This window comes from Phyllobates terribilis, unplaced genomic scaffold, assembly GCF_046119375.1.
Source record: "Phyllobates terribilis strain yellow unplaced genomic scaffold, ASM4611937v1 Scaffold_318__1_contigs__length_2195899, whole genome shotgun sequence".
Classification (NCBI taxonomy): Eukaryota; Metazoa; Chordata; class Amphibia; order Anura; family Dendrobatidae; genus Phyllobates; species Phyllobates terribilis.
Genome location: NW_027363078.1, coordinates 373873 through 399314, shown reverse-complemented (window position 1 = coordinate 399314; position 25442 = coordinate 373873). Strand labels below are relative to the sequence as shown.

Below are 25442 nucleotides of genomic sequence, written 5' to 3'. Positions count from 1 at the left end.
GATAGAAATATAGAAGAGTTTACCTCTCCGCTCAGCAGATAATGATAGAAATATAGAAGAGTTTACCTCTCCACTCAGCAAATGATAGAAATATAGAAGAGTTTACCTCTCCACTCAGCAGATAATAGAAATATAGAAGAGTTTACCTCTCCACTCAGCAGATAATAGAAATATAGAAGAGTTTACCTCTCCGCTCAGCAGATAATGATAGAAATATAGAAGAGTTTACCTCTCCACTCAGCAGATAATAGAAATATAGAAGAGTTTACCTCTCCGCTCAGCAGATAATAATAGAAATATAGAAGAGTTTACCTCTCCACTCAGCAGATGATAGAAATATAGAAGAGTTTACCTCTCCGCTCAGCAGATAATGATAGAAATATAGAAGAGTTTACCTCTCCGCTCAGCAGATAATAATAGAAATATAGAAGAGTTTACCTCTCCACTCAGCAGATAATAGAAATATAGTAGAGTTTACCTCTCCACTCAGCAAATGATAGAAATATAGAAGAGTTTACCTCTCCACTCAGCAAATGATAGAAATATAGTAGAGTTTACCTCTCCACTCAGCAAATGATAGAAATATAGAAGAGTTTACCTCTCCACTCAGCAAATGATAGAAATCTAGAAGAGTTTACCTCTCCACTCAGCAGATAATAGAAATATAGAAGAGATTACCTCTCCACTCAGCAAATGATAGAAATATAGTAGAGTTTACCTCTCCACTCAGCAGATAATAGAAATATAGAAGAGTTTACCTCTCCACTCAGCAGATAATAGAAATATAGAAGAGTTTACCTCTCCACTCAGCAAATGATAGAAATATAGAAGAGTTTAACTCTCCACTCAGCAAATGATAGAAATATAGAAGAGTTTACCTCTCCGCTCAGCAGACAATAATAGAAATATAGAAGAGTTTACCTCTCCACTCAGCAGATAATAGAAATATAGAAGAGTTTACCTCTCTGCTCAGCAGATAATGATAGAAATATAGAAGAGTTTACCTCTCCACTCAGCAGACAATAATAGAAATATAGAAGAGTTTACCTCTCCACTCAGCAGATAATAGAAATATAGAAGAGTTTACCTCTCCGCTCAGCAGATAATGATAGAAATATAGAAGAGTTTACCTCTCCGCTCAGCAGATAATGATAGAAATATAGAAGAGTTTACCTCTCCACTCAGCAAATGATAGAAATATAGAAGAGTTTACCTCTCCACTCAGCAGATAATAATAGAAATATAGAAGAGTTTACCTCTCCATTCAGCAGATAATAGAAATATAGAAGAGTTTACCTCTCCACTCAGCAAATGATAGAAATATAGAAGAGTTTACCTCTCCACTCAGCAGATAATAATAGAAATATAGAAGAGTTTACCTCTCCATTCAGCAGATAATAGAAATATAGAAGAGTTTACCTGTCCACTCAGCAGATAATAATAGAAATATAGAAAAGTTTACCTCTCCACTCAGCAGATAATAGAAATATAGAAGAGTTTACCTCTCCACTCAGCAGATAATAATAGAAATATAGAAGAGGTTAGCTCTCCATTCAGCAGATAATAGAAATATAGAAGAGTTTACCTCTCCACTCAGCAGATAATAGAAATATAGAAGAGTTTACCTCTCCACTCAGCAAATGATAGAAATATAGTAGAGTTTACCTCTCCACTCAGCAGATAATAGAAATATAGAAGAGTTTACCTCTCCACTCAGCAGATAATAATAGAAATATAGAAGAGTTTACCTCTCCACTCAGCAGATAATAATAGAAATATAGAAGAGTTTACCTCTCCGCTCAGCAGATAATGATAGAAATATAGAAGAGTTTACCTCTCCGCTCAGCAGATAATAGAAATATAGAAGAGTTTACCTCTCCACTCAGCAAATGATAGAAATATAGAAGAGTTTACCTCTCCACTCAGCAGATAATAATAGAAATATAGAAGAGTTTACCTCTCCATTCAGCAGATAATAGAAATATAGAAGAGTTTACCTGTCCACTCAGCAGATAATAATAGAAATATAGAAAAGTTTACCTCTCCGCTCAGCAGATAATGATAGAAATATAGAAGAGTTTACCTCTCCACTCAGCAGATAATGATAGAAATATAGAAGAGTTTACCTCTCCGCTCAGCAGATAATAGAAATATAGAAGAGTTTACCTCTCCACTCAGCAGATAATGATAGAAATATAGAAGAGTTTACCTCTCCACTCAGCAGATTATAGAAATATAGAAGAGTTTACCTCTCCACTCAGCAGATAATAGAAATATAGAAGAGTTTACCTCTCCGCTCATCAGATAAAGAGAGAAATATAGAAGAGTTTACCTCTCCGCTCAGCAGACAATGATAAAAATATAGAAGAGTTTACCTCTCCATTCAGCAGATAATAGAAATATAGAAGAGTTTACCTCTCCACTCAGAAGATAATAGAAATATAGAAGAGTTTACCTCTCCACTCAGCAGATAATGATAGAAATATAGAAGAGTTTACCTCTCCGCTCAGCAGATAATAGAAATATAGAAGAGTTTACCTCTCCGCTCAGCAGATAATAATAGAAATATAGAAGAGTTTACCTCTCCACTCAGCAGATAATAATAGAAATATAGAAGAGTTTACCTCTCCACTCAGCAGATGATAGAAATATAGAAGAGTTTACCTCTCCACTCAGCAGATAATAGAAATATAGAAGAGTTTACCTCTCCACTCAGCAGATAATAGAAATATAGAAGAGTTTACCTCTCCGCTCAGCAGATAATAGAAATATAGAAGAGTTTACCTCTCCACTCAGCAGATAATGATAGAAATATAGAAGAGTTTACCTCTCCGGTCAGCAAATAGAAATATAGAAGAGTTTACCTCTCCACTCAGAAGATAATGATAGAAATATAGAAGAGTTTACCTCTCCACTCAGCAAATGATAGAAATATAGAAGAGTTTACCTCTCCACTCAGCAGATAATAATAGAAATATAGAAGAGTTTACCTCTCCACTCAGCAAATGATAGAAATATAGAAGAGTTTACCTCTCCACTCAGCAGATAATAGAAATATAGAAGAGTTTACCTCTCCACTCAGCAGATAATAATAGAAATATAGAAGAGTTTACCTCTCCGCTCAGCAGATAATAGAAATATAGAAGAGTTTACCTCTCCACTCAGCAGATAATAGAAATATAGAAGAGTTTACCTCTCCACTCAGCAGATAATAGAAATCTAGAAGAGTTTACCTCTCCACTCAGCAGATAATAGAAATATAGAAGAGCTTACCTCTCCGCTCAGCAGATAATGATAGAAATATAGAAGAGTTTACCTCTCCACTCAGCAGATAATAGAAATATAGAAGAGTTTACCTCTCCGCTCAGCAGATAATAATAGAAATATAGAAGAGTTTACCTCTCCGCTCAGCAGATAATAGAAATATAGAAGAGTTTAACTCTCCACTCAGCAAATGATAGAAATATAGAAGAGTTTACCTCTCCGCTCAGCAGACAATAATAGAAATATAGAAGAGTTTACCTCTCCACTCAGCAGATAATAGAAATATAGAAGAGTTTACCTCTCTGCTCAGCAGATAATGATAGAAATATAGAAGAGTTTACCTCTCCACTCAGCAGACAATAATAGAAATATAGAAGAGTTTACCTCTCCACTCAGCAGATAATAGAAATATAGAAGAGTTTACCTCTCCACTCAGCAGATAATAGAAATATAGAAGAGTTTACCTCTCCGCTCAGCAGATAATGATAGAAATATAGAAGAGTTTACCTCTCCGCTCAGCAGATAATGATAGAAATATAGAAGAGTTTACCTCTCCACTCAGCAAATGATAGAAATATAGAAGAGTTTACCTCTCCACTCAGCAGATAATAATAGAAATATAGAGGAGTTTACCTCTCCATTCAGCAGATAATAGAAATATAGAAGAGTTTACCTCTCCACTCAGCAAATGATAGAAATATAGAAGAGTTTACCTCTCCACTCAGCAGATAATAATAGAAATATAGAAGAGTTTACCTCTCCATTCAGCAGATAATAGAAATATAGAAGAGTTTACCTGTCCACTCAGCAGATAATAATAGAAATATAGAAAAGTTTACCTCTCCACTCAGCAGATAATAGAAATATAGAAGAGTTTACCTCTCCACTCAGCAGATAATAATAGAAATATAGAAGAGTTTACCTCTCCACTCAGCAGATAATAGAAATATAGAAGAGTTTACCTCTCCACTCAGCAGATAATAGAAATATAGAAGAGTTTATTTACCTCTCCGCTCAGCAGATAATAATAGAAATATAGAAGAGTTTACCTCTCCACTCAGCAGATAATAGAAATATAGAAGAGTTTACCTCTCCACTCAGCAGATAATAGAAATATAGAAGAGTTTACCTCTCCACTCAGCAGATAATAGAAATATAGAAGAGTTTACCTCTCCGCTCAGCAGATAATAATAGAAATATAGAAGAGTTTACCTCTCCACTCAGCAGATAATAGAAATATAGAAGAGTTTACCTCTCCGCTCAGCAGATAATGATAGAAATATAGAAGAGTTTACCTCTCCGCTCAGCAGATAATGATAGAAATATAGAAGAGTTTACCTCTCCACTCAGCAGATAATAATAGAAATATAGAAGAGTTTACCTCTCCGCTCAGCAGATAATAATAGAAATATAGAAGAGTTTACCTCTCCACTCAGCAGATAATAGAAATATAGAAGAGTTTACCTCTCCACTCAGCAGATAATGATAGAAATATAGAAGAGTTTACCTCTCCACTCAGCAGATAATGATAGAAATATAGAAGAGTTTACCTCTCCACTCAGCAGATAATGATAGAAATATAGAAGAGTTTACCTCTCCACTCAGCAGATAATAGAAATATAGAAGAGTTTACCTCTCCACTCAGCAGATAATAGAAATATAGAAGAGTTTACCTCTCCGCTCAGCAGATAATGATAGAAATATAGAAGAGTTTACCTCTCCGCTCAGCAGATAATGATAGAAATATAGAAGAGTTTACCTCTCCGCTCAGCAGATAATGATAGAAATATAGAAGAGTTTACCTCTCCACTCAGCAAATGATAGAAATATAGAAGAGTTTACCTCTCCGCTCAGCAGATAATGATAGCAATATAGAAGAGTTTACCTCTCCGCTCAGCAGATAATGATAGAAATATAGAAGAGTTTACCTCCCCGCTCAGCAGATAATAGAAATATAGAAGAGTTTACCTCTCCACTCAGCAGATAATAGAAATATAGAAGATTTTACCTCTCCATTCAGCAGATAATAGAAATATAGAAGAGTTTACCTCTCCACTCAGAAGATAATAGAAATATAGAAGAGTTTACCTCTCCGCTCAGCAAATAGAAATATAGAAGAGTTTACCTCTCCACTCAGCAAATGATAGAAATATAGAAGAGTTTACCTCTCCACTCAGCAGATAATAATAGAAATATAGAAGAGTTTACCTCTCCATTCAGCAAATGATAGAAATATAGAAGAGTTTACCTCTCCACTCAGCAGATAATGATAGAAATATAGAAGAGTTTACCTCTCCGCTCAGCAGATAATGATAGAAATATAGAAGAGTTTACCTCTCCGCTCAGCAGATAATGATAGAAATATAGAAGAGTTTACCTCTCCACTCAGCAGATAGTGATAGAAATATAGAAGAGTTTACCTCTCCACTCAGCAAATGATAGAAATATAGAAGAGTTTACCTCTCCACTGAGCAGATAATAGAAATATAGAAGAGTTTACCTCTCCGCTCAGCAAATAATGATAGAAATATAGAAGAGTTTACCTCTCCGCTCAGCAGATAATGATAGAAATATAGAAGAGTTTACCTCTCCACTCAGCAGATAGTGATAGAAATATAGAAGAGTTTACCTGTCCGCTCAGAAGATAATAGAAATATAGAAGAGTTTACCTCTCCGCTCAGCAGATAATAGAAATATAGAAGAGTTTACCTCTCCGCTCAGCAAATAATGATAGAAATATAGAAGAGTTTACCTCTCCGCTCAGCAGATAATGATAGAAATATAGAAGAGTTTACCTCTCCACTCAGCAGATAATGATAGAAATATAGAAGAGTTTACCTCTCCGCTCAGCAGATAATAGAAATATAGAAGAGTTTACCTCTCCACTCAGCAGATAATGATAGAAATATAGAAGAGTTTACCTCTCCACTCAGCAGATTATAGAAATATAGAAGAGTTTACCTCTCCACTCAGCAGATAATAGAAATATAGAAGAGTTTACCTCTCCGCTCATCAGATAAAGAGAGAAATATAGAAGAGTTTACCTCTCCGCTCAGCAGACAATGATAAAAATATAGAAGAGTTTACCTCTCCATTCAGCAGATAATAGAAATATAGAAGAGTTTACCTCTCCACTCAGAAGATAATAGAAATATAGAAGAGTTTACCTCTCCACTCAGCAGATAATGATAGAAATATAGAAGAGTTTACCTCTCCGCTCAGCAGATAATAGAAATATAGAAGAGTTTACCTCTCCGCTCAGCAGATAATAATAGAAATATAGAAGAGTTTACCTCTCCACTCAGCAGATAATAATAGAAATATAGAAGAGTTTACCTCTCCACTCAGCAGATGATAGAAATATAGAAGAGTTTACCTCTCCACTCAGCAGATAATAGAAATATAGAAGAGTTTACCTCTCCACTCAGCAGATAATAGAAATATAGAAGAGTTTACCTCTCCGCTCAGCAGATAATAGAAATATAGAAGAGTTTACCTCTCCACTCAGCAGATAATGATAGAAATATAGAAGAGTTTACCTCTCCGGTCAGCAAATAGAAATATAGAAGAGTTTACCTCTCCACTCAGAAGATAATGATAGAAATATAGAAGAGTTTACCTCTCCACTCAGCAAATGATAGAAATATAGAAGAGTTTACCTCTCCACTCAGCAGATAATAATAGAAATATAGAAGAGTTTACCTCTCCACTCAGCAAATGATAGAAATATAGAAGAGTTTACCTCTCCACTCAGCAGATAATAGAAATATAGAAGAGTTTACCTCTCCACTCAGCAGATAATAATAGAAATATAGAAGAGTTTACCTCTCCGCTCAGCAGATAATAGAAATATAGAAGAGTTTACCTCTCCACTCAGCAGATAATAGAAATATAGAAGAGTTTACCTCTCCACTCAGAAGATAATGATAGAAATATAGAAGAGTTTACCTCTCCACTCAGCAAATGATAGAAATATAGAAGAGTTTACCTCTCCACTCAGCAGATAATAATAGAAATATAGAAGAGTTTACCTCTCCACTCAGCAAATGATAGAAATATAGAAGAGTTTACCTCTCCACTCAGCAGATAATAGAAATATAGAAGAGTTTACCTCTCCACTTAGCAGATAATGATAGAAATATAGAAGAGTTTACCTCTCCACTCAGCAGATAATAGAAATATAGAAGAGTTTACCTCTCCGCTCAGCAGATAATGATAGAAATATAGAAGAGTTTACCTCTCCACTCAGCAGATAATAGAAATATAGAAGAGTTTACCTCTCCACTCAGCAGATAATAGAAATATAGAAGAGTTTACCTCTCCGCTCAGCAGATAATAGAAATATAGAAGAGTTTACCTCTCCACTCAGCAGATAATAGAAATATAGAAGAGTTTACCTCTCCACTCAGCAGATAATAATAGAAATATAGAAGAGTTTACCTCTCCGCTCAGCAGATAATAGAAATATAGAAGAGTTTACCTCTCCACTCAGCAGATAATAGAAATATAGAAGAGTTTACCTCTCCGCTCAGCAGATAATAATAGAAATATAGAAGAGTTTACCTCTCCGCTCAGCAGATAATAATAGAAATATAGAAGAGGTTACCTCTCCACTCAGGAGATAATAGAAATATAGAAGAGTTTACCTCTCCACTCAGCAGATAATAGAAATATAGAAGAGTTTACCTCTCCACTCAGCAGATAATGATAGAAATATAGAAGAGTTTACCTCTCCACTCAGCAGATAATGATAGAAATATAGAAGAGTTTACCTCTCCGCTCAGCAGATAATAGAAATATAGAAGAGTTTACCTCTCCACTCAGCAGATAATAGAAATATAGAAGAGTTTACCTCTCCACTCAGCAGATAATAGAAATATAGAAGAGTTTACCTCTCCACTCAGCAGATAATAGAAATATAGAAGAGTTTACCTCTCCACTCAGCAGATAATGATAGAAATATAGAAGAGTTTACCTCTCCACTCAGCAGATAATGATAGAAATATAGAAGAGTTTACCTCTCCGCTCAGCAGATAATAGAAATATAGAAGAGTTTACCTCTCCACTCAGCAGATAATAGAAATATAGAAGAGTTTACCTCTCCACTCAGCAGATAATAGAAATATAGAAGAGTTTACCTCTCCACTCAGCAGATAATGATAGAAATATAGAAGAGTTTACCTCTCCGCTCAGCAGATAATAGAAATATAGAAGAGTTTACCTCTCCACTCAGCAGATAATAGAAATATAGAAGAGTTTACCTCTCCACTCAGCAGATAATAGAAATATAGAAGAGTTTACCTCTCCACTCAGCAGATAATAGAAATATAGAAGAGTTTACCTCTCCACTCAGCAGATAATGATAGAAATATAGAAGAGTTTACCTCTCCACTCAGCAGATAATGATAGAAATATAGAAGAGTTTACCTCTCCGCTCAGCAGATAATAGAAATATAGAAGAGTTTACCTCTCCACTCAGCAGATAATAGAAATATAGAAGAGTTTACCTCTCCACTCAGCAGATAATAGAAATATAGAAGAGTTTACCTCTCCACTCAGCAGATAATGATAGAAATATAGAAGAGTTTACCTCTCCGCTCAGCAGATAATGATAGAAATATAGAAGAGTTTACCTCTCCACTCAGCAGATAATAGAAATATAGAAGAGTTTACCTCTCCACTCAGCAGATAATAGAAATATAGAAGAGTTTACCTCTCCACTCAGCAGATAATGATAGAAATATAGAAGAGTTTACCTCTCCGCTCAGCAGATAATAGAAATATAGAAGAGTTTACCTCTCCACTCAGCAGATAATGATAGAAATATAGAAGAGTTTACCTCTCCGCTCAGCAGATAATAGAAATATAAAAGAGTTTACCTCTCCACTCAGCAGATAATAGAAATATAGAAGAGTTTACCTCTCCGCTCAGCAGATAATAGAAATATAGAAGAGTTTACCTCTCCACTCAGCAGATAATGATAGAAATATAGAAGAGTTTACCTCTCCGCTCAGCAGATAATAGAAATATAGAAGAGTTTACCTCTCCACTCAGCAGATAATGATAGAAATATAGAAGAGTTTACCTCTCCACTCAGCAGATAATAGAAATATAGAAGAGTTTACCTCTCCACTCAGCAGATAATGATTGAAATATGGAAGAGTTTACCTCTCCACTCAGCAGATAATGATTGAAATATGGAAGAGTTTACCTCTCTACTCAGCAGACAATAATAGAAATATAGAAGAGTTTACCTCTCCGCTCAGCAGGGATATGATTTCCAAGGTGAGGTTTAATATTCTTCTGGTAATCTCTTTCCTGTCTTTGTCCATCCTCGACTGGTCATTCAGGAGAGAGAACTGGAGGATGTGGGGGGTTGTAGTACTGCAGGGCTCTATATAATAGATGCTGGAAATCATACAGAGAAGGACAGGTTGTCAGAGCCGTCACCTCTTGCATTAATAAATGCTATTTCCTACAGACGTCTTCTACATATCTGAACACGGGTTTCCTCAACTGCCTGTCTGTATTTTATACATTTAACCCCTTCCTGCACTGTAAATTAAGGGTAGTGTCACAAAAGCATATAAAAATAATTCAGTTACATCCAGAAAATAGGAGGATTTTTTCTCACTTATCATCCGAGTACAATCTGTTGCAGCTATGAATAATTTACATTACCACTTACAGTTTACCATGTTACAGAATTGCAATATATCCATAAAGAACAGACGCTGGGCGGTCTCTCCGTACAGTGCCAGATTTCTCTTTTATCACATCTAGGATTTTTTATCATCCGATTTACGGCAGAAACTGGTATATGCTGTGATTTTTTTCACATTCAGATTCGGTCATCTGCACTGCCCCATTTAATAACCAAAAATACATCGCAAATACGAAAAGGCGAATACATGAGTATAGTGCAGTTCAGAAGTAGAATTCTGGCCTCCACAGTCAGTAATGACCAATGGATGTCAGTCTGGAAGGTTAGCAGCGAGACAATCGGCTGCCAGCTCTAATTGTGAACAGAAAAAAATATCTTACAAAATGTATTAAGAAAAAAAAGTAGGACGTATACGGGGGAAAGCTGGGGGGAATTAGGGATCAGGGCATGGAGCAAAGGACAGAGATCAGGTCAGGGGTCTTCAGTCTTCAGCTGTGAAACAACATAGCACAGCACCAGCAAAGATCAGGAGAGGATTCTTGTGGTAGAAGCACAAGTCCCAGCAGGCAGATGGCACAGTACAGCTCTGCACCACGTACCTCACAGAAATGGAGGCAGTCAGAGCGGTGACTGGCAGATGACCCGACCCCACCAGCATTTCATTGAATGGACGCAATAAAGCGACCATTCAGAAGATGGCAGGTACAGAGGGTGTGGGGGTGTAGAACACGACGTGATTGGTGGCGACAAGCAGCCCCAATCACCATCGCGAATATGCCACCGGGGCAGGGCTTTCAAAGTACAATTTCTGCGATTGGCCGTTCAGAATTTGCCGATCAATTGCAGTGATTGGCGATGTGTGGGGGTGGGTGGGTGGCGATGCCCGCTTGGGCGATGAGGAAAGATGGTCGCCATCTTTACCCAATCATCGTGTCTTACGGTGATCAGTCTCCCGCATGACATATCAGTACGTCATGTCAGGAAGGGGTTTAGGAATGGACTGAGTCTTCGCATTGGGATTTAATAGCTGCATTAATAACCAGAAAATGGCCATACAGAGCATACAAAGCTACGGCCTTATGGTTGTGGGAGCAAGAATCTCACCTAAAGAGAAGTGTTATGGCCACCTGTTTAGGGTATGTGCAGACGGTCAGGAGCCACCTGTGGCCCCGACACTGCGGAACAGCAGTGCGGCTTCCACTCATTATGCAAAGAAAATAAACTTGTTGTAGCAACAGAGCTTAACGATAGCAGAGCTTAGTGTGTCAATTAGTTCAACTAGGCAACATAGAAGCAGCAATGGTATATTACCTGAATACTCAAGCGGCGAGCAGTCACCTGAGCGGGCCTCAAGAGGCATATTGAGGTGCCGTCAGAGGTGTGCACAAGAGCAGAAGGAGACCTCCATAACAAGGGGAAGCCATGGAGATCAAGGATACATGGTGCGATTTTTTAAAATGTATTTATTTTAGAAAAACTGGAGCATTCATGTTGTTGTACAGAAAACTGGTAATCTCCGGAGAACGGACCTAGCCTCACCATTGAACATGTGGTATTAATTATAACCCCTCCAACTTAATATCGGGTCAGATGGAGGATGCTATCCATGCCATGTTTTATCTCTATATAAAGGTAAGCTCTGAGCCATTCCTGAGCACAGGTTTAGAACATTTCTTCTGTTTACTTTTATTATATGTAATTGAATATACTGTATTATTTTGTCTATTTTGTAACATCTTTGTATATTTTTTATAAACACTGCCTACATTTCCGGATTAAAGATATAAAAGTGTAATAGTTCAATTGCTCTTGCTCTGTAAACCGCACCCCTGAAGCCATACGCTACCTGTAACGGGTGTCCAATCGGCCTATATAAAACTATTGACTGTGGCAGCTAGTTCCTTTTGTTAATGTGGAGTTGGCAGTACCGGGGTGCATATTATATTATATTATATATATATATATATATATATATATATATATATATATATATATATATATATATATATATATATATATATATATATATATATATATACACACACATACATTCATATACACCATGCGTTGGAATCGGAGGTGTATATACCTTACGCTCACTGTTAGTTTCCCAATAACTGGCCTAGTGGTGGAAGCAGCCGTGTAATCGTCCATCCCTTGTCAGTCAATTGCGTAACAACTGTCCTGATGATTGGAGGCAGCGGAGTTGCGTTTCCTGACGCATGTCCTTTTTATGGACGCAGAATCTCTCTTCAGGACAGTATCTCTTCCAGGTAAATCAAATAGAGAAGATTCTGATTAAGTTTCTTACAGCCCCAAGTTTGGTTAATGTCATATTACAGGTGAGAATCAGTGGTGGAAGCTGGAGATGATTTCATGGTAGAGTAGAATTTATTCAGAACCAATGGACAGAGAGAAAAACATGAAAAGCTCTGGGAATCTTCAAGATGGAGAATAGTTACAAATAGAAGTTAACCAAATTAATTTGCTCACTTATTTGAAATGGGACAATACATTTTGGAGTCATTTGCAGGGAGTTTTTAACCAAATGCACTTGCTGGAAAGACAGAATTTATCGCCAGGAGAGATGTTGGGAGTAGACTGGATTGCGCCTCCATCCACATGTTGTGAATGTCCTGAGTTTTCCTGTTCACAGCAGGAAGTTAACGGGAAGACAAAGTTCATGGTGAAAGACATTGACAAAGGGGGAATTTCTGAACCACTCAAACAGAAATGTTGTGAGCAAATTAGGCACAGGAAGCAAACCTGACCAATTCTCCCGATGGTTAAGGAAAATCCAGAACTATTGTTCCATAGTCAGATTGATCTGCTTAGTTTGCCCTTCATTTTGGGAGTGAGGAGTAGAAAAGTGAGGTTGAGAACTTTGCAGAGTTACCTCCACAACCTGAAAAAAAGGCAAACAGCTGACAGACGATACGAGCAGGAAGGCCACAGAGACGATACGAGCAGGAAGGCCACAGAGACGATACGAGCAGGAAGGCCACAGAACTGCAAATCTCCCTTTACAATACTTGGGAAAGTTGTGGAGCAGATGGAAGTCCAGATAATGGAACAAAAGGAAACATTTTGGAAAAGCATCTCACCTGACTGAACGGTGGGAACCAGGAAGATCTGCAACAAAGGACATGGACATTTTATCCCAGGGCTCTTGTGAGACAGCAAGTGGCTGAAGAGGACCAGAAGCAGCCAGGTGAGAGGACTTTAAATAGACTCACTAATAGCAAGATGACAAACGCTTTTACATCCGGTCACCAGTAAAAAAAACAAAGAACTTGTCAATTAAAGAGGTTGTCTACTACATAATGCCCCCATCGATTTAAACGATGTAAAGAAGTGTTTTTGCAATTACCTTGAATTATCATTGTTTCCTGTGAGTGGCGCTGTCACCGACCACTCACTAGGCATCCAGTAACCCGGCTGCAGCCAGGCGTGACCCAGTGATGCGCACCCCCCTGATTGATGGGCTGTGGGCGGTGCGATTTCACCACGCAGTGATGCGCACCCCCCTGACTGATGGGCTGTGGGCGGGACTTCACCACGCAGTGATTGATGGGCTATGGGTGGGATTTCACCGCGCAGTGATGCGCACCCCCCTGATTGATGGGCTGTGGGCGATATTTCACCACGCAGTGATGCGCACCCCCCTGATTGATGGGTTGTGGGCGGGATTTCACCCCGCAGTGATGCGCACCCCCCTGATTGATGGGCTGTGGGTGGGATTTCATCACGCAGTGATGCGCACCCCCCTGATTGATGGGTTGTGGGCGGGATTTCACCCCGCAGTGATGCGCACCCCCCTGATTGATGGGCTGTGGGTGGGATTTCACCGCGCAGTGATGCGCACCCCCCTGATTGATGGGCTGTGGGCGATATTTCACCACGCAGTGATGTGTACCCCTCTGATTGATGGGTTGTGGGCGGGATTTCACCCCGCAGTGATGCGCACCCCCCTGATTGATGGGCTGTGGGTGGGATTTCATCACGCAGTGATGCGCACCCCCCTGATTGATGGGCTGTGGGCGATATTTCACCACGCAGTGATGCGCACCACCCTGACTGATGGGCTGTGGGCGGGATTTCACCACGCAGTGATGCGCACCCCCCTGATTGATGGGCTGTGGGCGATATTTCACCACGCAGTTATGCGCACCCCCCTGATTGATGGGCTGTGGGCGGGATTTCACCACACAGTGATGCGCACCCCCCTGACTGATGGGCTGTGGGCGGGATTTCACCACGCAGTGATGCGCACCCCCCTGATTGATGGGCTGTGGGCGGGATTTCACCATGCAGTGATGCGCACCCCCCTGATTGATGGGCTGTGGGCAGGATCTCACCGCGCAGTAATGCGCACCCCTCTGATTGATGGGCTGTGGGCGGGATTTCACCATGCAGTGATGCGCACCCCCCTGATTGATGGGCTGTGGGCGATATTTCACCACGCAGTGATGCGCACCACCCTGACTGATGGGCTGTGGGCGATATTTCACCACGCAGTGATGCGCACCCCCCTGATTGATGGGCTGTGGGCGATATTTCACCACGCAGTTATGCGCACCCCCCTGATTGATGGGCTGTGGGCGGGATTTCACCACACAGTGATGCGCACCCCCCTGACTGATGGGCTGTGGGCGGGATTTCACCACGCAGTGATGCGCACCCCCCTGATTGATGGGCTGTGGGCGGGATTTCACCATGCAGTGATGCGCACCCCCTGATTGATGGGCTGTGGGCAGGATCTCACCGCGCAGTAATGCGCACCCCTCTGATTGATGGGCTGTGGGCGGGATTTCACCATGCAGTGATGCGCACCCCCCTGATTGATGGGCTGTGGGCGATATTTCACCACGCAGTGATGCGCACCCCTCTGATTGATGGGCTGTGGGCGGGATTTCACCACGCAGTGATGCGCACCCCCCTGATTGATGGGCTGTGGGCGGGATTTCACCACGCAGTGATGCGCACCCCTCTGATTGATGGGCTGTGGGCGGGATTTCACCACGCAGTGATGCGCACCCCCCTGATTGATGGGCTGTGGGCGGGATTTCACCACGCAGTGATGCGCACCCCCCTGATTGATGGGCTGTGGGCGGGATTTCACCATGCAGTGATGTGCACCCCCCTGATTGATGGGCTGTGGGCAGGATCTCACCGAGCAGTGATGCGCACCCCCCTGATTGATGGGCTGTGGGCGGGATTTCACCACGCAGTGATGCGCACCCCCCTGATTGATGGGCTGTGGGCGGGATTTCACCACGCAGTGATGCGCACCCCCCTGATTGATGGGCTGTGGGCGGGATTTCACCATGCAGTGATGTGCACCCCCCTGATTGATGGGCTGTGGGCAGGATCTCACCGAGCAGTAACGCGCACCCCTCTGATTGATGGGCTGTGGGCGGGATTTCACCGCGCAGTGATGCGCACCCCCCTGATTGATAGGCTGTGGGCGGGATTTCACCCCGAAGTGATGCGCACCCCCCTGATTGATGGGCTGTGGGCGGGATTTCACCGCACAGTGATGCGCACCTGCCTGATTGATGGGCTGTGGGTGGGATTTCACCACGCAGTGATGCGCACCCCCCTGATTGATGGGCTGTGGGCGATATTTCACCGCGCAGTGATGCGCACCCCCCTGATTGATGGGCTGTGGGCGATATTTCACCACGCAGTGATGCGCACCCCAGATTGATGGGCTGTGGGCGGGATTTCACCACGCAGTGATGCGCACCCCCCTGGTTGATGGGCTGTGGGCGGGATTTCACCACGCAGTGATGCGCACCCCCATGATTGATGGGCTCTGGGCGGGATTTCACCGCGCAGTGATGTGCACCCCTCTGACTGATGGGCTGTGGGCAGGATCTCACCGAGCAGTAATGCGCACCCCTCTGATTGATGGGCTGTGGGCGGGATTTCACCACGCAGTGATGCGCACCCCCCTGACTGATGGGCTGTGGGCGGGATTTCACCACGCAGTGATGCGCACCCCCCTGATTGATGGGCTGTGGGCGGGATTTCACCATGCAGTGATGCGCACCCCCCTGATTGATGGGCTGTGGGCGGGATTTCACCACGCAGTGATGCGCACCCCTCTGATTGATGGGCTCTGGGGGGGATTTCACCGCTCAGTGATGTGCACCCCTCTGATTGGCTGTGGGCAGGATCTCACCGCGCAGTAATGCGCACCCCTCTGACTGATGGGCTGTGGGCGGGATTTCACCATGCAGTGATGCGCACCCTTCTGATTGATGGGCTGTGGGCGGGATTTCACCGCGCAGTGATGTGCACCCCCCTGACTGATGGGCTGTGGGCGAGATTTCACCACGCAGTGATGCGCACCCCCCTGATTGATGAGCTGTGGGCGAGATTTCACAGCGCAGTCATGTGCACCCCCCTGACTGATGGGCTGTGGGCGGGATTTCACCACGCAGTGATGCGCACCCCCCTGACTGATGGGCTGTGGGCGGGATTTCACCACGCAGTGATGCGCACCCCCCTGATTGATGGGCTGTGGGCGGGATTTCACCACGCAGTGATGCGCACCCCCCTGATTGATGGGCTGTGGGCGGGATTTCACCATGCAGTGATGCGCACCCCTCTGATTGATAGGCTATGGGCGGTATTTCACCACGCAGTGATGCGCACCACCCTGACTGATGGGCTGTGGGCAGGATTTCACCACACAGTGATGCGCACCCCCCTGATTGATGGGCTGTGGGCGATATTTCACCGCGCAGTGATGCGCACCCCCCTGATTGATGGGCTGTGGGCGATATTTCACCACGCAGTGATGCGCACCCCAGATTGATGGGCTGTGGGCGGGATTTCACCACGCAGTGATGCGCACCCCCCTGGTTGATGGGCTGTGGGCGGTATTTCACCACGCAGTGATGCGCACCACCCTGACTGATGGGCTGTGGGCAGGATTTCACCACACAGTGATGCGCACCCCCGATTGATGGGCTCTGGGCGGGATTTCACCGCGCAGTGATGTGCACCCCTCTGATTGATGGGCTGTATTTCACCGCGCAGTGATGCGCACCCCCCTGACTGATGGGCTGTGGGCAGGATGTCACCTCGCAGTGATGCACACCCCCCTGATTGATGGGCTGTGGGCGCGATTTCACCGCGCAGTGATGCGCACCCCCCTGATTGATGGGCTGTGGGCGGGATTTCACCGCGCAGTGATGCGCACCCCCCTGACTGATGGGCTGTGGGTGGGATTTCACCACGCAGTGATGCGCACCCCTCTGATTGATGGGCTGTGGGCGCGATTTCACCGCGCAGTGATGCGCACCCCCCTGATTGATGGGCTGTGGGCGGGATTTCACCGCGCAGTGATGCGCACCCCCCTGACTGATGGGCTGTGGGCGGGATTTCACCGCGCAGTGATGCGCACCCCCCTGACTGAAGGGCTGTGGGCGGGATTTCACCACGCAGTGATGCGCACCCCCCTGATTGATGGGCTGTGGGCGATATTTCACCACGCAGTGATGCGCACCCCCGATTGATGGGCTGTGGGCGGGATTTCACCACGCAGTGATGCGCACCCCCCTGGTTGATGGGCTGTGGGCGGGATTTCACCACGCAGTGATGCGCACCCCCCAGATTGATGGGCTGTGGGCGATATTTCACCACGCAGTGATGCGCACCCCCCTGATTGGTGGGCTGTGGGCGGGATTTCACCACGCAGTGATGCGCACCCCTCTGATTGATGGGCTCTGGGCGGGATTTCACCGCGCAGTGATGTGCACCCCTCTGATTGATGGGCTGTGCGCAGGATCTCACCGCGCAGTAATGCGCACCCCTCTGATTGATGGGCTGTGGGCGGGATTTCACCATGCAGTGATGCGCACCCTTCTGATTGATGGGCTGTGGGCGGGATTTCACCGCGCAGTGATGCGCACCCCCCTGACTGATGGGCTGTGGGCGGGATTTCACCACGCAGTGATACGCACCCCCCTGACTGATGGGCTGTGGACGGCGCGATTTCACCACGCAGTGATGCGCACCCCCCTGATTGATGGGCTGTGGGCGGGATTTCACCGCGCAGTGATGCGCACCCCCCTGACTGATGGGCTGTGGGCGGTATTTCACCACGCAGTGATGCGCACCCCCCTGATTGATGGGCTGTGGGCGGTATTTCACCGCGCAGTGATGCACACCCCCCTGACTGATGGGCTGTGGACGGGATTTCACCACGCAGTGATTGATGGGCTGTGGGCGGTATTTCACCACGCAGTGATGCGCACCCCCCTGACTGATGGGCTGTGGGCGGGATTTCACCGCGCAGTGATGCGCACCCCCCTGATTGATGGGCTGTGGGTGGGATTTCACCCCGAAGTGACGCGCACCCCTCTGATTGATGGGCTGTGGGCGATATTTCAGCACGCAGTGATGCGCACCCCCGATTGATGGGCTCTGGGCGGGATTTCACCGCGCAGTGATGTGCACCCCCCTGATTGATGGGCTGTGGGCAGGATCTCACCGGGCAGTAATGCGCACCCCCCTGATTGATGGGCTGTGGGCGGGATTTCACCATGCAGTGATGCGCACCCTTCTGATTGATGGGCTGTATTTCACCGCGCAGTGATGCGCACCCCCCTGATTGATGGGCTGTGGGCGGGATTTCACCACGCAGTGATGCGCACCCCCCTGATTGATGGGCTGTGGGCGGGATTTCACCGCGCAGTGATGCGCACCCCCCTGATTGATGGGCTGTGGGCGATATTTCACCACGCAGTGATGCGCACCCCCGATTGATGGGCTGTGGGCGGGATTTCACCACGCAGTGATGCGCACCCCCCTGACTGATGGGCTGTGGGCGGGATTTCACCACGCTGTGATGCGCACCCCTCTGATTGATGGGCTGTGGGCGGGATTTCACCACACAGTGATGCGCACCCCCCTGATTGATGGGCTGTGGGCGATATTTCACCGCGCAGTGATGCGCACCCCCCTGATTGATGGCTGTGGGCTATATTTCACCACGCAGTGATGCGCACCCCCGATTGATGGGCTGTGGGCGGGATTTCACCACGCAGTGATGCGCACCCCCCTGGTTGATGGGCTGTGGGCGGGATTTCACCACGCAGTGATGCGCACCCCCCTGATTGATGGGCTCTGGGCGGGATTTCATCGCGCAGTGATGTGCACCCCTCTGACTGATGGGCTGTGGGCAGGATCTCACCGAGCAGTAACGCGCACCCCCCTGATTGATGGGCTGTGGGCGGGATTTCACCACGCAGTGATGCGCACCCCTCTGATTGATGGGCTGTGGGCGGTATTTCACCACACAGTGATGCGCACCCCCGATTGATGGGCTCTGGGCGGGATTTCACCGCGCAGTGATGTGCACCCCTCTGATTGATGGGCTGTATTTCACCGCGCAGTGATGCGCACCCCCCTGACTGATGGGCTGTGGGCGGGATTTCACCATGCAGTGATGCGCACCCCCCTGACTGATGGGCTGTGGGCAGGATGTCACCTCGCAGTGATGCACACCCCCCTGATTGATGGGCTGTGGGCGCGATTTCACCGCGCAGTGATGCGCACCCCCCTGATTGATGGGCTGTGGGCGGGATTTCACCGCGCAGTGATGCGCACCCCCCTGACTGATGGGCTGTGGGTGGGATTTCACCACGCAGTGATGCGCACCCCTCTGATTGATGGGCTGTGGGCGGGATTTCACCACGCAGTGATGCGCACCCCCCTGATTGATGGGCTGTGGGCGATATTTCACCACGCAGTGATGCGCACCCCCGATTGATGGGCTGTGGGCGGGATTTCACCACGCAGTGATGCGCACCCCCCTGGTTGATGGGCTGTGGGCGGGATTTCACCACGCAGTGATGCGCACCCCCCTGATTGATGGGCTCTGGGCGGGATTTCACCGCGCAGTTTTGTGTACCCCTCTGATTGATGGGCTGTGGGCAGGAATTCACCGAGCAGTAATGTGCACCCCTCTGATTGATGGGCTGTGGGCGGGATTTCACCACGCAGTGATGCGCACCCCCCTGACTGATGGGCTGTGGGCGATATTTCACCACGCAGTGATGCGCACCCCCCAGATTGATGGGCTGTGGGCGGGATTTCACCACGCAGTGATGCGCACACCCCTGATTGGTGGGCTGTGGGTGGGATTTCACCACGCAGTGATGCGCACCCCTCTGATTGATGGGCTCTGGGCGGGATTTCACCGCGCAGTGATGTGCACCCCTCTGATTGATGGGCTGTGCGCAGGATCTCACCGCGCAGTAATGCGCACCCCTCTGATTGATGGGCTGTGGGCGGGATTTCACCATGCAGTGATGCGCACCCTTCTGATTGATGGGCTGTGGGCGGGATTTCACCGCGCAGTGATGCGCACCCCCCTGACTGATGGGCTGTGGGCGGGATTTCACCACGCAGTGATACGCACCCCCCTGACTGATGGGCTGTGGACGGCGCGATTTCACCACGCAGTGATGCGCACCCCCCTGATTGATGGGCTGTGGGCGGGATTTCACCGCGCAGTGATGCGCACCCCCCTGACTGATGGGCTGTGGGCGGTATTTCACCACGCAGTGATGCGCACCCCCCTGATTGATGGGCTGTGGGCGGTATTTCACCGCGCAGTGATGCACACCCCCCTGACTGATGGGCTGTGGGCGGGATTTCACCACGCAGTGATTGATGGGCTGTGGGCGGTATTTCACCGCGCAGTGATGCGCACCCCCCTGACTGATGGGCTGTATTTCACCACGCAGTGATGCGCACCCCCGATTGATGGGCTGTGGGCGGTATTTCACCGCGCAGTTATGCGCACCCCTCTGATTGATGGGCTGTGGGCGGGATGTCACCGCGCAGTGATGCGCACCCCCCTGACTGATGGGCTGTGGGCGGGATTTCACCACGCAGTGATTGATGGGCTGTGGGCGGTATTTCACCACGCAGTGATGCGCACCCCCCTGATTGATGGGCTGTGGGCGGGATTTCACCACGCAGTGATGCACACCCCCCTGATTGATGGGCTGTGGGCGGGATTTCACCACGCAGTGATGCGCACCCCCCTGACTGATGGGCTGTGGACAGCGCGATTTCACCATGCAGTGATGCGCACCCCCCTGATTGATGGGCTGTGGGTGGGATTTCACCGCGCAGTGATGTGCACCCCCCTGACTGATGGGCTGTGGGCGGGATTTCACCACGCAGTGATTGATGGGCTGTGGGCGGTATTTCACCGCGCAGTGATGCGCACTCCCCTGATTGATGGGCTGTGGGCGGTATTTCACCGCGCAGTGATGCGCACCCCTCTGATTGATGGGCTGTGGGCGGGATTTCACCGGGCAGTGATGCGCACCCCCCTGACTGATGGGCTGTGGGCGGGATTTCACCACGCAGTGATTGATGGGCTGTGGGCGGGATTTCACAGCGCAGTAATGCGCACCCCCCTGATTGATGGGCTGTGGGCGGGATTTCACCACGCAGTGATGCGCACCCCCCTGACTGATGGGCTGTGGGCGGGATTTCACCACGCAGTGATTGATGGGCTGTGGGCGGGATTTCACAGCGCAGTAATGCGCACCCCCCTGATTGATGGGCTGTGGGCGGGATTTCACCATGCAGTGATGCGCACCCCCCTGACTGATGGGCTGTGGGCGGGATTTCACCACGCAGTGATGCGCACCCCCCTGACTGATGGGCTGTGGGAGGGATTTCACCACGCAGTGATTGATGGGCTGTGGGCGGTATTTCACCATGCAGTGATGCGCACCCTTCTGATTGATGGGTTGTGGGCGGGATTTCACCCCGCAGTGATGCGCACCCCCCTGATTGATGGGCTGTGGGCGGGATTTCACCACACAGTGATGCGCACCCCCCTGATTGATGGGCTGTGGGCGATATTTCACCACGCAGTGATGCGCACCCCCCTGATTGATGGGCTGTGGGCGGGATTTCACCACACAGTGATGCGCACCCCCCTGACTGATGGGCGGGATTTCACCACGCAGTGATGCGCACCCCCCTGACTGATGGGCTGTGGGCGGGATTTCACCATGCAGTGATGCGCACCCCTCTGATTGATGGGCTGTGGGCGGGATTTCACCACGCAGTGATGCGCACCCCCCTGACTGATGGGCTGTGGGTGGGATTTCACCACGCAGTGATGCGCACCCCTCTGATTGATGGGCTGTGGGCGGGATTTCACCACGCAGTGATGCGCACCCCCCTGACTGATGGGCTGTGGGCGGGATTTCACCACGCAGTGATTGATGGGTTGTGGGCGGGATTTCACCACGCAGTGATGCGCACCCCCCTGGTTGATGGGCTGTGGGCGGGATTTCACCACGCAGTGATGCGCACCCCCCTGATTGATGGGCTGTGGGTGGGATTTCACCACACAGTGATGCGCACCCCCCTGACTGATGGGCGGGATTTCACCACGCAGTGATGCGCACCCCCCTGACTGATGGGCTGTGGGTGGGATTTCACCACGCAGTGATGCGCACCCCCCTGGTTGATGGGCTGTGGGCGGGATTTCACCACGCAGTGATGCGCACCCCCCTGACTGATGGGCTGTGGGCGGGACTTCACCACGCAGTGATGCGCACCCCCCTGATTGATGAGATGTGGGTGGAATTTCACCACGCAGTGATGCGCACCCCCCTGACTGATGGGCTGTGGGCGGGATTTCACCACGCAGTGATGCGCACCCCCCTGACTGATGGGCTGTGGGCGGGATTTCACCACGCAGTGATGCGCACCCCCCTGACTGATGGGCTGTGGGCGGGACTTCACCACGCAGTGATGCGCACCCCCCTGACTGATGGGCTGTGGGCGGGACTTCACCACGCAGTGATGCGCACCTGCCTGATTGATGAGATGTGGGTGGAATTTCACCGCGTGTCACAGCCCAGTGTCCACCGCACGCTTTCCCAATGAATGCAGAGAGGGAAAGCACGAGGTAGATTCTGGACTGTGTCGTGCAGTAAAAAGCCGCCCACTACCCATCAATCAGGGGGGTGCGCATCACTGGGTCACGCCTGGCTGCAGCCGGGTCACGGGATGCCTAGTGAGTGGTCGGTGACAGCGCCACTCACAGGCAACAATGATAATTCAAGGTAATTGCAAAAACACTTTACATTGTTTAAATCGATGGGGGCATTATGTGTTGTAGTGGACAACCTCTTTAATTCCTGCTGCCCAAACCAGGAATCAGAGCTGGGTTGCACAATTGCAGACAGATCTATCTTCCTCAGAGATGCACCAGCATTTCAGAGAAATGGAAAAAATTACTTACGGTGATGCTATTTTCCAGAACCCATGAGAGTGGAGTCCATGGTCAGGAAGCGGGGAGCAAAAGAAAAAGGCAACACACAGGTCCTCTTCCAGTGGAGGAGTTGACACGAGAAATACGCTCAAAAAATAGCAGCGATCATCATTTCGACCTCTTCTGTCAAATCTAAAGTGGAAGAGAAGGACAGACAAAACGCACAACGCACAAGCCAAAGGGAGGAACTGGAAGGCGGCAGACATGGCTTCTGGGAAATAACTACCGAAAGCCGACTTCCCTTTTCCTATCACCCATGAGAGATTAGAATAGAAATGCCCCATAGGGCGGGACCACCGCTTGTGATAATTTACTCAAAAGGGAAAACCCTGAAAACCTGAAGTTCACCCTCGACATTAAACCCCCTAATAACTGGTCTTTCCTCTTCTTCCAAGAGCCATAACATTTTTATTTTTCCATCCACTTAGCCGTATGAGGGCTTGTCTTTTGAAGGACGAGCTGTGCTTCTGAATGACACCATTCATTTTATCAAGTGGGAAAAAATTTCAAGTGTGTTGAAACTACAAAAAAAGTGCAATCCACTAAGTTTTTTTTAAATTTACCATGTTTACTACACGGTAAAACTGACTTGGCAATTGTTAGAACTCTCCTGTTAGGTTTTTTCTAGTTTGCTGGTCACATGACCATTTTTGCCTATTTCATCCGGCTACGCCCTCCTGGCCTTGCTGGACTTCATTGTAATTTCTACTCTTGAGCTAGCTTGGTACTCTGTTACCTTTCTCTGTCAGTTTTGCTAGGTCTTCGGACCTCTATGTTCTATTTTGTTTGTTTGTCCTATTTCTGCTACAATTTCTGCTAGGAGGGTTCCCTAGTTCTTGTAGGGATCCCTTCCCTCACATCTATAGGTCTTCGTTCAGACTAGCCGAGGACTTTAGTGGGTCTGATCGCAGGATCAGGTTCCCCGTTACATCGTAGGGATCCAGCTTAGTTCTATTGTAGGGACAGATCTCCTGTTTTTCCTTAGTGCTTGTAGCAGATCATAACAGCAATATGATTCTCCAGGTCAGTACGATTACACAGATACCAAACATGTATGGGGTTTTTTTTTTTCATTATTTAAGCGGTGAAAAAAAATGTGGAAATTTGTAAAATAAGAAAAAAAATGTTGTTTGTGTCGCCATTTTCCAAGCCCCGTAACATTTTCACCATTCAGGATCTGGGGCCGGGTGAGGGCTTATTTCTTGTACCCTGGGCTGACATTTTTACTTATACCATATTGGAGAAGATACAATGTTTTGCTCGCCTCTTACTGCAATGTTGCGGAGGCCAAAAAACGTAATTCTGGAGTTTCGATTCAACTTCTCATTACACTATTTACCGATCGGATTTTTACGAATGCAGCATTATCAATGGTGTGTATTTTTTTTTAATTGTTTTATTTTTAATAGTGCAAAAGGGGGGTGATTTGAACTTCTCCGGGTCTTTTTATTGTATTTATTAGTCCCTTTAGGGGACGTGAAGCTGCAATCGTCTGATCGCTTGTGCTATATATAGTTGTGCATTAAATAGAAAATCACAATCTCCTATGAACTCCATCTAAATGCTGGCTTTCACAGGAGAATCATAATGACAAGTACGGGGGTCATCAGCAGACCCCTGGCTATCCTGGCTACCCATCTGCGCCCCATGATGACGTCACGGGTGTGCCGATAGGTGCGTGGAATAATGACGAACCACTATGCCGTAGCATGTTAAATGCCTCTGTCAGAGACTGAGAGCGGCATTTAACAGGTTAACAGAGCAGGTGGAGCTGTTAAAGGCACATGATGGCTGATTAAATCAGCCACCATCTGCTGGGAAAGATGCGGACAGCATAGTCAGGGGCACGACATATGACGTAACTGTACCTCATATGTTAAGGAAATCACAGGTTGAAGACTGAGAAGCAGATTGAACAGTTCAGTCAACACAGACCAAACTAGTAGCCAAAGTTCTTGGTGGAAGGAACCTACAATTCGAGGGGAAAGAACCTTATTTACCAAAATATAAGCTGGTGCTAAAGGTATCTCGATCCCCAGGCAGAGAATGAACCTATGCAGGGCCGGCTCCAGGTTTTTGTGGGCCCCGGGCGAAAGAGTCTCAGTGGGCCCCTTTAACACATACCACGATTCATGATGCACAGATACCGCAGAGAAATATATATATAGTACAATGCCAAAGATT

At 47.0% G+C, this 25442-nt stretch overlaps 1 protein-coding gene across 3 annotated transcripts in view; it reads right to left on the bottom strand.

Annotated features, from left to right (window-relative positions):
• Positions 1 to 25442, bottom strand: part of LOC141221123 (uncharacterized) — a 182757-nt gene that overhangs the window by 134519 nt on the left and 22796 nt on the right. For 2 of the 3 annotated variants that reach the window (XM_073666472.1, XM_073666474.1), the window contains exon 2: positions 9519 to 9672. In XM_073666472.1, coding sequence (XP_073522573.1) covers positions 9519 to 9672 — 154 coding nt within the window. Of the gene's footprint in view, positions 1 to 9518; positions 9673 to 12017; positions 12140 to 25442 lie in introns of those variants that run through there. The other variant, XM_073666473.1, reaches the window with a different exon arrangement.